The 14,796-nt window shown below is 49.6% G+C and overlaps 1 protein-coding gene across 1 annotated transcript; it reads right to left on the bottom strand.

Moving 5' to 3' along the window:
- On the bottom strand, positions 1-12,278 carry LOC112313895 (zinc finger protein 135). The gene is made up of 4 exons (XM_053915992.2): positions 12,159-12,278; positions 9,913-9,981; positions 5,281-5,407; positions 1-2,406 (listed from the first exon to the last, which is right to left on the bottom strand). The coding sequence occupies exons 1-4, from the start codon at positions 12,180-12,182 to the stop codon at positions 683-685; spliced, it is 1,944 nt and encodes a 647-aa protein (XP_053771967.1). The 5' UTR covers positions 12,183-12,278; the 3' UTR covers positions 1-682.
- Between the last annotated feature and the right edge of the window lie 2,518 nt (positions 12,279-14,796).

The raw sequence follows: 14,796 nt of genomic DNA, 5'->3' as shown, positions 1-14,796 counted from the left end.
TCACTTAATTAAAAGCTTTATTTAAAAAAATTTTTTAACAGACCACTATGAGAAAGTGGTATCTGAGGTGACTAGTGTTACTTCCTAATCCTGTAAAAATTTATTTCTCCTCAGGATCCACCTACTAACTTCTATAGCTTATGAGCTTGGAGCTTCTGCTTGGTGTTGCACGGAAACTGGGGGCTGTGTGCAGGGAAAACGAGCAAACTCACAGATGGGCACAACCTGATCCATCTAGATTCAGGCACGTGTGACAAACTGACAAATTCCCCATGGAGCTCACCTCCTCCCGTTCTTCCCTCCTCCCGCTCCTCCTTTTTCTGTTGAGGTGAAGACCCAGAGACTAAATGCACTGTCCAAGCTCATAGGACAGTTTACTCCAGCTCAGTCTGAGCCACAGTGCCCCGGGCCATGCTCCCAGATACTAGACCTGTATGGGGCCTTGCATTCCACAGGGCCCTGTGGATGCTGCAGAATCAAATGGTGAGCATGGTGTGGCCTGTCCCCAGAGCCCACATTTTGTGACCCATCTGGGCAGGACTTCTCTTGCATCCTGTGTCAAGTCTGGTACTGACTCATGGGCTCAGGACTGGCCAGTTGAGTGTGAATACTGAGATTTCCTGCCTTTCTGCTATGTGTGCATCCTCCTCTGGGGCTTCCAGCTGATGGAGCACTGGTAGGGCTACTCCCCCGTGTGAACACGCTGGTGCTTCCTGAGAGAGGATTTGAGGCTAAAGAACTTGCCACACTGGCTGCAGTTGTAAGGCTTCTCCCCGGAGTGCACGCGCCTATGGTCCCTGAGCGAGGAATTTTGCCTGAAGGCCTTGCCACACTGGTCACACATGTAGGGCTTCTCCCTGGTGTGCACATGCTGGTGCTCCCTGAGTGAGGAGTTTTGCCTGAAGGCCTTGCCACACTGGTCGCACGTGTAGGGCTTCTCCCCGGTGTGCACGCGCTGATGCTCCCTGAGAGAGTAGTTTTGTGTGAAGTCCTTGCCACACTGGCCACACATGTATGGCTTCTCACCCGTATGTGTCCGCTGATGTACCATAAGGTGCTCACTCCGACTGAAGGCCTTTTCACAGTCTGAACATGCATATGGCTTCTCCCCAGTGTGCATCCTCTGATGGACAGTGAGGCTTCTGTTCCGGCTGAAGGCCTTGCCACAGGTACTGCACACATATGCCTTCACCCCTGTGTGAGTCCTCTGGTGTAGGTTGAGGTTCCCCTTATGTCTGAAGGCCTTGCCACAATCTCTACATGCATACAGCTTCTCCCCGGTGTGTGTCCTCTGGTGTGCTTTGAGGCACTCCTGCCGGCTGAAGGCCTTGCTGCAGTCCCTGCACACATATGGTTTCTCCCCAGTGTGCGTCCTCTGGTGGGCAATAAGGCTCCTGTTGTGCATGAAGGCCTTGCCACAGTCCCCGCACACATAAGGCTTCTCCCCGGTGTGTGTCCTTTGGTGTGTGATGAGGTAATCATTGCGACTGAAGGCCATGCCACAGTCCCTACAGAAATAGGGCTTCACCCCGGTGTGCATACTCTGATGCTCAATGAGTTTCCTGTTCAGCCTGAAGGCCATTCCGCAGTCCCTGCACACATATGGCTTCTCCCCAGTGTGCGTCCTCTGGTGCCGGATGATGTTCCCCTTCTGGCTAAACACCTTTCCACAGGTCCCGCATGCATATGGCTTCTCCCCGGTGTGTGTCCTCTGGTGCTGTATGACGTGTGCCTTCTGGCTGAAGGCCTTGCCACATTCCCCACATGTATATGGACTCTCCCCGGTGTGCGTCCTCTGGTGCTGCATGAGGTGAGCCTTCTGGCTGAAGGCCTTGCCGCAGGCACCACACACATATGGCTTCTCCCCGGTGTGCAGGCGCTGGTGGGTGGTGAGCGAAGACCTCAGGGTGAACTGCTTACTGCATGTGGCACATGAGAAAGGCTTCTCCCCAGTGTGGATTCGTTGGTGCTCCTTCAGGGATGAGTTATAGCTGAAAGCCTTGCCACACTGTCTGCACTTATAGGCCTTCTCTGCATGGAGTTTGGAGGGAGGACCAAGGTTTGGAGCATCTGAGTGTTTCCCACACATGGTGAACGGGTGCATCCCCACTCCTCTCGGTCCTTCCGATATTGGTGGGACTGGCATGGGACTTTGGTGGACGAATGCCTTAAATTCACAACATTCAGGGGCTAATCCTTGAGACATGTCCAGACACCCCTGACAGGTTTCTGGGCTCCCCTGTCGCCACCCTATCGAGTCACCCTGTGTCCCCACCACTCCTTCCCAGGCGCAACCCCGGGCACCATTCCTTGTGGCTCCTTCTGCAAGCACCGTTGTGGATGGTCTGTCTTCCCAATCGTCCTCCTGTGGGTCTGATTCTTTCCTTTCAGGTCTAGTCTCCAAGTCTGAAGTGAGGGGGAAGAGATGACGACACACATGTAGTTAACAAAGCTGGGAGAGAGGACTTTCTGAAGACGTGACCAGGTACAGCCTGAGAGCAGGGGACAGACTGCTCTGGGAACCAAGGGAGAAGGGAAGCAGTGAGCTGAGACAGTAAATTGCAGTGAGGTGAGCAGAGAAAGAAAGATTCCCTTGGGAGTGGGGGTAAAGGCGGCCAGGGGAACTCAGGGCTGGGCAGACAGACACTGAAGAGAAAGAAGAGGAAGGCAGGCTTGGAGGAGCAGATCAAAGAACCCCACGAGCCCAGTGAGGGTTCACTGCACCCGGCTCTTTGCTTCCAGGCCTCATCCTGCACACCCCCATCCAACTGTGCTTCTCAAAGCATTGACTGCTGATTAGAAATGACAAAGTAAGATCTAACTCACATGTGGGTTCTGGTTGACTGTGTCTCCCCTCTCCCCAGCCAAGCTACTGCCTTCCTACATTGCCCAGGAGTGGCCCAGCCCTGGCTGCTGGCTCCTCACTCTCCTCTTTGGACACTCGTCCCTCCCTGCTGACCACAGCTGCTCCAGTCCCCTCGTGATTTGCCCCTTGGGTTCCTCATCTCTGTTCCTAGCCTAGGGGGCTGTCCTATGTTCTGGACTCTGCAGATGGACATAAGGGTTCCTCCCAGTTCTAAAAACTCTGAGATCTTACACAAAAATCTCATTTAAAAAGGAAGGTCCTTCCCTGGCTGGTGTGGCTCAGTGGATTAAGCACCAGACTGTGAATTGAAAGGTCACTGGTTCAATTCCCAGTCAGGGCATATGCCTGGATTGCAGGCCAGGTCCCCAGTTGGGGGTTTTGAGGGGCAGCTGATCCACTTATCTCTTGCATGTTGATGTTTCTCTCCTGTTCTCTCTCCCTTCCCCTCTCCAAAAGTAAATAAATAAAATATTTTTTAAAAAAGGGAAGACCCTCCAACACAGAGCTCTCCATCATAGGAGGTAACAAAGAAAGTGGCAGTAGTAAGCAGCTGTCCTCTTCCCCCTTTAAGCCCCCACTGGCCCCACAAACCCTGAGTTAGAGACCCATCCCCTGAGTACTGGCAATCCAGATTTCAGTCCCTTCTCCATGCTGACACCTCCTAAATGCATGTGCCCGCCTGCACCCCCTCTGAGCTCTGCTGAGGAATAACCCAAAGCCTACAGGGCGTCCCTCTCGGGTATCACAACCCAACACATTGGATGAGAGACTTGTGATTTCAGAACCTCTGGTCCCAAATAATAAAAAGAAAAAAGTCCCATCAAAAAGACTTAGCAAAATAAGTCAGACACATGACCAATAGTGTATGATTCTACTCACAGGAGGCAACGACAACCATCCAAGTGATAGAGAGTAGTAGGACATGGGTGCCAGGGCTCAGGGACGGGGACAGGGATGGGGACCTGGTCTTCAGAGGTGACAGATAGTTAGTTGGGGACGATTAGTAATTCTGGAGATGGGTGGTGGTGATGGCTGAACGATAATGTGAAGGTACTTCATGCCATGGCACTGTACACGTCAAAATAGTTGAAGAGTCAGAAACAAAATAGTTAAATAGTTCATTTTATGTTATGTATGTTTTCAACCATTAAGAATATAAATATAGTTATAATTTTTTTAAAGAAGATTCAGCCCTGGCTGGTGTGGCTCAGTGGATTGAGCGCTGGCCTGCGAACCAAAGGGTCGCTGATGTGATTCCCAATCAGAGCACATGCCTGAGTTACTGGCCAGGTCCCCAGTTGGGGGCGCATGAGAGGCAACCACACATGGATGTTTCTCTCTCTTTCTCCCTCCCTTCCCCTCTGTCTAGAAATAAATAAGTACATACATACATACATACACACATAAATAAATAATATCTTAAAAAAAAAAAAAAGATTCACTAGTCATCCTTGGCTCACCCCTTCCCTCCCTCCGCCCAGACTGTTAACAAATGCCACCGCACAGGAGAACAGCTTGACCCGGACCAGACTGAAGCACCTCCGCTGCCTCGATGCAGCAGCCTCCCCCACTCTCTACAACCCACTGTCCACTCTGCAGGAAGAGGAGCTCAGGAGTCCCCAAACCCTCCAGCACCTTCCCAGTACCCGGGGACCAGAGGCAACACCTTTATTGTTTGAAATTTGGTTAATGACACCACACTGTCTTCCAAAAGAGCTATCACAACTTCATGCTCCTAAAATGAAGAGTCCCTTTCTCTGCACTCTCATAATACAGAATGATGTTACTCTTTTTTTTTTATGCCTCACCTGAGGATACGCTTAGAGAGGGAGATAAGGAATGGGCAGGAAGATGTGAGGAGAGAGAGAGAGAGAAAGACAGAAACGTCCATCGGTTACCTAACAGGTGTGCCCTGCCTGGGGAGCAGACTCACAACCTAAGTACGTATCCTGACAGGAAATCAAACCCACAACTTTTGATGTACAGGGTGAAGCTGCAACCAACTGAGCCACACCTGGCCTTGTCTCACATCTTTTTCATCTCTGTGTACCTCATGGGCAAGAATTGTATTTCTGTGACTCAACTGGTACTTCTTTGACTATTAGTAAGGTTTACCAATCTTTTGTAAAGTGTAACTCCATGAATTTCTGCAGCTGTGAATTGCACGTTCATAAGCTGGATCTATACATTTTCATCTGGTCCTTTTTTCATTTATTCCAGGGAGCATTTTATGTATGTATAATCCTCTCAATGTTATACATGCAGTAAATACTCTTCCCCACTCTATCACCTATCACCTTTATTTTTACTTTGAGAAATTTGAATATCCTATTGTCAGTTCTGTCCATCTTTTCTATTTCTCTGTCCTCCTGAAGAATCAGGCAGACAGTAACGTGGTGAAGCTGTCCCCTTACCCAGCGAGACCAGGTTCCAGTAGTTCTCCATCATCACGTCCCTGTACAGGTCCTTCTGCGCAGGCTTCAGCTGCTGCCACTCCTCCTGGGTGAAGTCCACAATCACATCCCTGAACGTCACCGACCCCTGTAAGAGGAAGCGCACACCACTCACCACAGGGCCCTCCTCACAGAGGTTGGGAGATGCTGCCAGAAGGACCAGGAGGATCAGGAAGGCACACAGGATGCACCTGACGTGGTGTCAGCAAGGTGCAGAGCTCTGAAGGGCCTGACCCCTCAGTGTCCTTGGTGCCTAAGTACACTGGATGGTCCTCAGAGGGTCAAATAAACTATGGGGGTATTCACCAGGAAGAAAAACAACCTAAGTAAACAAAGGGCAAAGGGCCTGAATAGACAATTCTCCAAAGAGGACATACAGAGATGGCCAAAAACATGAAAAAATACTCAATGTCATTCATTATCAGAGAGCTGCAAATTAAAACCTCAGTGAGATATCACTTCACACCTGTCAAATGAAAACATCTGAAAAACACCCACAACCGGCAATACCACTGTGTCAGGGGCCCTGAGCAGCAGCAGCTCTGGAGGGTGTCCGGGAAATTAGAAGCTGTGGTCTGTGGTTGGGTATATGGAGGGAGATTCCGGATGGGGGCAGGTGAGTCAAGACCTGAGGATTAAACAGCAGAGTACTGAGAACGCCAGCGCCAAAGTATGCAAATCAATAGTTACTGCTGAAAATGAAAAATGTCTTTTAATTTATGGAAAAAACATCGGGAACTTTTTGGCCAACCCAGTAAGCGCACACCTTTGAAATGACCATTGAGGCCACATGCTCATCCACCACCTCCCAGTGTCCTCCTGCCCCCTTTATTACTGTACTTATTTTGGGGGGTTTTGGTACTTATTTCATTTTAATTTCTTGTTTTTAAAAATTATTTTTTAGATTTTTTTTACTTTTTTCTTTTTACAGAGGGGAAAGCAGGGAGAAAGAGGGAGAGAAACAAATGTGCGGTTGCCCCTCGCATGCACCCCACTGGGGGCCGTACACAACCCAGACACGTGCCCTGACTGGGAATCAAACTGGTGACCCTTCGGTTGGGAGGCAGGCACTCAATCCACTGAGCCACACCCCCAGGGCTCATTTTAATTTTAATTTTAAAAAATACTTTACTTATGCCCTGGCTGGTGTGGCTCAGTGGATTGAGCGCCAGACTGCGAAGCAAGGGGTTGCTGGTTCGATTCCCAGTCAGGGCACATGCCTGGGTTGCAGGCCAGGTCCCCCACTGGGGGGCATGTGAGAGGCAACCACACATTGATGTTTAAAAAAGAAAAGAAAAAAATATATATATTTTACTTATTTATTTTTAGAGAGAGGGGATGGGAGGGAGAAATAAAGGTGAGAAACATCAATGTGTGAGAGATACATCAGTTGGTTGCCTCTTGCACACCCCCAACTGGGGACCTGGCATGCAACCCAGGTGTGTGCCCTGACTGGAAATCAAACTGGTGACCTTTTGGTTCGCAAGCAGGCACTCAATCTACTGAGCCACACCAGCCAGGGCGTCATTTTAATTTTGAAATATAACTGACACTTAAAGTCTTCCGGCCTGAATCAACTCACATAATGAAATTTTTACCGAGCAGCCTCCACGCACTGAGCTCTGGCTGGAGGAGCTGAGAAGCAGAGAAGATCCTGGGTGTCTGGGGGCCCACACGGAACAATAAGGGTGTGGAGGTGAGACACAGGGCCCCTCATCAGAAGGGTGGGGAGATTCTCCTAAAAATGGGGCTTCCCTTTGAGTGCGCCCAAGCCCTCTGAGTGCTCTGTGGGCACATGACTGAGGCCACTCGTTCCCAGGTTCCATCTGTTCTGCATTATTTTCTAATGGCACAAACCACTTTGCCACAAGAAAAACCTCACCCAGTTCCAAAGAGTTGCAATCAGGCTCTATTTTTTTCTTTTATTTCTCACCAAAGGGTATCTTTACTGATTTTAGAGTGAGAGGAAGGTTGTGTCAGAGAGAAACAGACAGACAGACAGACAGACATCAATTCGTTGGCCTCATGCATGTGCCCTGACTGGGGATCCATTCTGTAACGTTTTCGTGTGCAGGACAATGCTACAACCACCTGAGCCGCCAAGCCAGGCAAGATTCCATTTTTGGAAAAATGAGAATATAGTTACACTAAAAGAGATTTAAAAAAAACAATTGAACCTCCAAACCCCAACCACACAGAAATGACAAAAGTTGGGAATCCTATACAATGTTGTTGAAGGAGGAAACCAAGGCAACCATCACAGGGAAGGTAACAGTGGAGACATTGTGGTGTAGCCGCGCTGGAAAACAGTTGGATAGTTCCCTAAATGGTTAAATACGGTTATGAAAGGATCCATAACATCCTCTCCTACACTCTCAAGAGAAATGATAAGTTCAAACAAAAATCTACACGTGAAATGTTCATAGCAGCATTACCAATAACAACCAAAAAGTGGAAACGACCCAAATGTACACCACCTGATAAATCCATACACACAGGGTCTACCTGTACAGCGGAATAGTATACACCCATGAAAAAGCACACCTGCTGCAACACAGAGGAACATCAAAAACATGAAGCTCAGGGAAAGCAGTCAGATACAAAAACCACATGTTGTGTGAGTCCACTGATAAGAAATGTCCAGCCCTGGCCAGGTAGCTCAGGTAGTTGGAGCACTGTCTGTACAACCAAAGATTGAGGGTGCAGTCCCCTATTGGGGCGCATATGGGAGGCAATCCATCGATGTTTCTCTCAAACATCAAAGTTTCCCTCTCTTTCTTGGTCTATTCCCTTCTCTCTAAAAATAAGGAAACTTAAAAATTAAAACCTTCAAGAATACTAAGATTCCTGATGACCAGCAAAACACAGGATAATAATTTGCCCTCCTGCATGAATGGCGAATAAACAGCTTCTAAAAATCAAACCTCACTAATATCACAAATGATGCCACTCAGAAAGAGGTCATGTGACATCCATTGTCATGTATCATATGGATAGTTTATACCACTTGTTATTTATAGTTAATGAGCAGAATAAGCACCTACCAAACACCGATGTGAAGCAGTGGCAGCTCCTGCTGCACCGTGGTGGGACAGTAAACTGTCCCAGCCCAGAAATACGAAGACTCTTTCAGGCCTTAAAAATACCTACACCAACGTTCCTCTGCAAGGAATCACCCGCAAAGAAATCTTAAAGACCTGGCTAATGTGACTCAGTGGACTGGGTGCCTGTCTGCGAACCATAAAGTCTCCTGTTCCATTCCCACTCAGGGCACATGTCTGGTTTGGGAAACAGGTCCCCATTTGGGGTCGTGCAAGAGGCAACCCATCCATGTTTATCTCCCACAACATTGTTTCTGTCCCTCTATTTCTCCCTCCCTTCCCATCTCTAAAAAAATAAATAAAATCTTTACACAGTTCCTCCCCCTTTCCCTAATTAAAAAGAAATTAAAAAAAATATCATACGAAATGCAAAGATTTATGTGCAGCTGTGGCTGGGTGGCTTAGTTGGCTGCAGTATTGTCTCCTACACCAAAAGGCTGTGGGTTTGATCTGGGGTTGGGGCGTGTGTGGGAGGCCACAGATCGATGTTTGTCTCTCACAACCCTGTTGCTCTCTCCCTCTCTCCTTACAATTCAGTGAACATATCCTCTGGTGATGATATAAGACAAAAAAGACTTACCTCCAAATATATATGTGTGTATATACATACATAAAAATATAAATTTATTGATTTGTGCCCTAGCTGGTGTGGCTCAGTGGATTGAACACTGGCCTGTGAACCAAAGGGTCACCAGTTCGATTCCCAGTCAGGGCACATGTCTAGGTTGCAGGCTGAGAGGCAACACATCAATGTTTCTCTCACACACTGATGTTTCTCTACCTCTCTTTCTTTCTCTCTTCCACTCTCTCTGAAAATTAGTTACTTAATTAAATCTTTAAAAAAAAATTACTGATTTGAGAGGAACGAGAGAAAGAGATGTTGTTCAACTTATTGTGGAATTTATTGCTTCTTGTATGTGCCCTGACCAAGGATGGAACTCACAAACTTGTCATATCAAGATGACCCTCTAACCAACTGAGCTACATCTGTGTGCTTTTATTATGAAGTATTTTTTCCATAGAAGAAAATTTAGAGAAAAATACCACGAATAGCCGCCCACTAAAACATTGTAAAACATCATGGCCACAGCCAGGGACATTCACGGGTCCCTCACCACAGCGTCCTCCTCCCATCCCCCTCCAGTTCCCCAGGCATTTAGTGCCACCTGCCCACTTCTGAAGGCCCCTTGCCCAGCACGTCCTGCCAAGGGTCTCTGTCGCACTTCACAGAATGTATTTAAGATGCCACTTCCCAGGTGCCCACTGGTGTCTCCTGAGAGCCCCCAGGGTAGGACAGGGCACCCCTGAGCTATTCTGTTCCCTGTGGGATAAAAAGTGTCAGGATGGTACTCTCCCAACTCAGGGTGGACACAGTCCCAGGCACGTGGAGAGGGGCATGCGCCCCGAGGGGGTTGGGGACAGTGGGCGAGAGTCATCTCTGTGCAGAAGCCTGACCCTACGGAAGGAGGGGCAAGAGGGGGACATGACTCACCAGGTCCTTTGTGGTCAACGGCTGGGTGGCCATCCTTCCAGTGCCCATAGTGACCGGGGAAAGGGCAAGCTGTACGCAGGGGCAGAAAGAGAAAGGCACCCTAAGAGATCAGGTGAAGGCCCACCCAAAGTGCAGACAGGACAGACAGAAACACCAACCAGGAGACAGGCAGACAGGGATGCACACTCATTAATAGTGACCACACTGCAGGGGGCCTATGGCATCCAAAGCTCTGGACAAACATCCCTGATTTAATCCTTATGACACCCTACAAGGTGGGGGCTATTTCTACTCACCCCATTTTAGAGATGAGGAAACTGAGGCCCAAAAAGATAAGTCATACCCCCAAGAAGATAAGGCTGGGATTAGGGTTGGACTGAGTATATCAGGGCCCATTTGGTTGGTGCACCTGTCACTCACACACACACACACACACACACACACACACACACACACACTCCACCAATGCACATGTGGTCACACACAGCCAGTCCCATAGCCTGGAGGAAGGAACTGGTCTCTCTGTCCCATGCTGAGAACACACCCCAACACCAAAACCATCCTCTAGGTCTCCTCCAGATCTCCTGGGGTTACTGTGAGGCTCGCAGATCAGTCACATGCAGGGAGCGTGGAGCCGCGTGACTGCATTGGTGAGAGCATCGCCCTGAACACAAGAGGTCGGGGTCAATCCCTGGTCATGGCCTGGGTCTAGGTTACAGGTTTTATCCCCTGATCCCAGGTCAGGGTGTAAGTGGGAGGTATCTGTTCAATGCTCCTCTCTCTCTAAAATCAATAAAAATATAAATGATGTTTATTGTAGCACTGTTCCTAGAAAGAAACCCCAACCAACCAACAAACCCTAGATAGGTGGATAGAGATGCTGGGCATCCAGTCTGAAATTTCATGTTTGCCCGCTAGAAGCAGGAGTTATGTTATATCCCTGGGTGCAGTGATTTCATGATTTTTTAAACAGAATTTAATTTTCACAAATGTATTCTTTCTGGACTTGCGGTTTCTAATTCCAATCCCTGCACTACGAGGGCAACAACACAGGCTCCTATTGAAGGACAAGGAGGCCCCCCAGAGCCAACTTACCCAGGAGGCACAGTGGGCCCAGGGCCCGACACCCCTATGGGACCTTGAAAATATAATTTCTTTTAATATTATAAAAGAAAACATGAATCTAATCCATCCTAGGCTGTTTTTGCCCTTACAGCAATGCAATCACAACTCTAGTTTTTACTTTATTTAAAAGGAGGTGATGAAGGCGCAGTGGCCCTGGAAGTGGCATGTGCACAGGGCTGGTGACTTCTGAACCCAGTGTGGCCTCAGATCTGTGTCTGCAGAGCCAGGGGTGGCAGCTGCTCCTGCTCCTCCCTCCTCTGTCCAAGGTTTCTGGCTTTTCCTGCTGTCCACTGTTTCTAAGGGAAACAAGGATTTGCCATCTGTGGGGTGGTTAGTGTGGGGGCTTTGCAACCCAGATGCCTGGGTGTCCAGCTGGGTGAGTCACTTAAAGTCTCTGAGCCTGTGTCCCCATCTGCAAAATGGGGACGGTGAGGGTCCTGACCTCAGAGTTACTGGCAGGCTATAAAATGCCCAGAACCATACCCTGAGCACACAACACACCCTGCCTTAACAAATCCACCCCAGTCAGTATGGGATAAGGGTCTCTGACCCTCTTCCCAGTCACGCAAGTCCTGCCCTCCCGGGACCAGGGGAGTCTCTGGGGCCCGCAGGCAGGCAGGCAGCTCTGCCAGACCCACCTATCCAGGAGGGCTGGCTTTCCCACGCTCTCGCGGGGTGGGGGGCACCCCCGACGCAGCCACTCACACATATCAGCAATGCCAGAGACAGAGACGCAGGTGCACAGAGGCAAGGGAAGGCCTGGACAGGAGAGACGCACCCCCCACACACACACACAGACACACTCACATCAGACACACAGACAGGTGCACAGGAAGAGACCAGACACAGGTGGACACCTGGATGACGTCCTCATGCTGACACCGCGGACGGAAACAAAGGCAGACACGCACACAGACGTGCACAGAGGGGCTCTGGAGAGACCAACACAGGCAGCCGACATACCCACAATCAAAGAGGAGACACAGGAGGCCACCAGGACACACGTGGTGACAAACACGGAGACACTCACAGCAAAGGCCTAGGTTTCTCAGGCCAACAAACACAAACACACACAGCCACAGGCATCACCTTCACCCACACGAACTGGCTCCGATCCGCACCCCCTCCCGAGTAACACTCCTCATCCCCGGACCAGCAAGCTCTCTCCTTCCGCCTCAGACTCTTCAGCAGCCGGATTCAGGACGGGGCACCCTCAAGAAGGTGACCGGCTTCCGCTAAGCCCCAGGATCGTACTGCGCCTGCGCGAAAGGCGGACTACACTTCCCAGAACCCTATGCGCTTCTGTGTCCTCTGCTCAGGTCTACGCTAAGGGACCGGCGCGGCAGACCTGACGTGACCCGTACGTTGTTAACCGGACAGGCGGGCGCGCTAGGTTCCAAGTCCCAGAAGCCCCCGAGGCACCTGGGTCAAGGAGGCGGGTTTAGTGGGTTATAAGGGGGAAGGTCGTGCAGGGGAGACGGGGACGGAACGTAGACTAGGGACTCGGAAGGCTGCTTGGGAGGTGCAGGGTGAGCGGAGGAAGTGGATCCCCAGGGAGTGGGGAGAGAGGAAGAGACGGGTGCAGGGCGGTGGGGATGGGGACAGGGAGCGGAGGAAGCTGGAGAGGAGGGAGGGGGAGGGAAATTGCTGAGAAGGCGGGGCGTGGGTGGAGGCGGCAAAAGACGCTGTAGCCCCTCCGCAGACATCCTGCGATGAGCCACGGGGTCCTGATAGTCGTGCGGACTTGCACAAAGTTTTAAAACGTGCAGAGACAAAAGAAAGTAAAGGATCGTAACCAGAAAGGAAGTATCAGCCCTTCCCATTATGTGCCAGTTCGTGTTCTGGGCATGTTATTCTTACAAAACCAAAGTGTGGGTCCCGCTGCCTGTCGCCCCCAATAGGCAAGCTCTAAAGGCAGAAGCGGCTGAGAAAGGAAAGAAGTTTTTCATTCAGATGCTTCAGGATGGGGAAGAATGGCAGACTCTTGTCTCAAAACTCATTCCCTGCGGAAGACTGAGGCAATCTCCAGCCGTCCTCAGCCACACCAGAACAAAAGGCAGTGTCCAGAGTTCTGCTCCTATTGAAAGTACAGTCATTTGGGAACCGCAGGTGCCGCCGAGCAGTCATCTAGGCGGCTCAGCTTACTCGTGGCCACTGTCCTGTTTCAGGCTCCCTTGTGGAAACCGGTGGGGCTGAAGTCGGCCAGACTGCTTCCAGGTGTACAAGCTTCCTCTATAAGTTCTATCAGCTATAAGTTCTCCAGGTGGGCGAGAGCATCCCCCTCAGTTCTGCAGGTTTATGTTAGCGTCCGGTGTAGGATGGTCTGAATGCCTAATGAACTTTTAAAATTTCAACACTGAAGAGGGGGGTGGTTCACCAATGACCAGTTGTTTTCTCCCCTGGCTAGACTGACAGCTAGGCTTTGGTCCAGCAACTCTCGCCTTCTACCATTCTGACCTGTATGGTGCACATGCCCGACTTCCCATGGTCCCATCCCCAGTCAGGTTCCAATACAGTTTAGATTTTTTTTCCCCCTATCCATTCATCTTGCTAGAATTGTGCCTACTCAGTGCAATAAAGTTCCTCCTGCTGCCCTCTTGCCCCAGGCAGGGTATCTGCCTCCAGGATAGGATGCTTCACCTTCCAAGCAGGTGCTCGGTTACCAAGGCAACTCCACCCTCCCCACAGCCTAGCCTGGGCCCAAGGAAGATGGAGATTTCCTCAGGTGGCCCCTCCTGTTCCTGCCCTTGCCTCCTCCCCGTGGTCCTGCCTGGCTATCTGTATCATTAAGATGTAGAAAATAATTTATTCCTGGCAATCAAGCTACTCTCCAGATGAAGACACTGATACAGATAATGGAGGTCACAGCAGAGGAAAGTGAGGGAGTTGGGGTGGGAAAGAGGTCTCCAAGCTGGGGCATTCTTACACCAAAAACTACAAACCAAGTGCAAAGGCATTTGCTGAATGTCTCTGTAACCATAAAAATGAAAACTGCAGCCACCTTAGGTTGTGATTGACTTTTTTTTCTTTTTTGCTTTTTTATCCTCAACCAAAGATATACTCATTTATTTTGGTGAGAGAGGAAGGGAGAAATTGATGTGAGAAAGGTTGATCTATTGTGACCCACAACCTTTTGGTGCACAGGACGATGCTTCATCTAAGTGAGCTGCTAGGACAGGGTTGAACCACCTTTCACATAGACCTGTTCAAGTAGTGGAGACAGGCCAGCTGAGTTGTCTGTGGTTCTGAAGTCTGTCATGCCGAACATCATTGGGAAACCTGTCCCTGATGCTCAGTCAGACCGGCTGGAGCTGTGCCTGATTAAATCTCTAGGCAGAACACAGCTCTCTCTACCTCTGCTTCAAAGAACAGGTCTGCCTGTGATGGAGCCCTGCTGTTGCCTGGAAACAAAGCTTTTTGGGCTGTGGGGAGCGTGGGATGAAGGCAGATGAGGGCAAATACTGCAGTCACTTTTAAGAGGCTGCTTTGTCTTTTAGGGTGGCAGGGCCTGGGTAAAACCTGACTGAAATTAATATGGAGTTTCAAACACATTTCTGTGGGGGAAAAAATTTACGCCCCAAAAATGAAAAACAGGACAAACATGCAAGGATTCAGGGTGATGGAGCCCTTGGCTTGGGGAAAATTGCAGGAGTGCTACGTAGAGGGATGTAAGTTATTGGCAAGGTTCTAGTTTTTATGTTGGGAGAAGTCAAAGAAGGATATTACTATGTTTCTATAAGAATACAGCATGGCACCCTG

Source organism: Desmodus rotundus, chromosome 12 (genome assembly GCF_022682495.2).
Source record: "Desmodus rotundus isolate HL8 chromosome 12, HLdesRot8A.1, whole genome shotgun sequence".
Taxonomy (NCBI): Eukaryota; Metazoa; Chordata; class Mammalia; order Chiroptera; family Phyllostomidae; genus Desmodus; species Desmodus rotundus.
The sequence above is the reverse complement of the archived record's forward strand: the minus strand, read 5'-3'. Positions and strand labels throughout refer to the sequence as shown.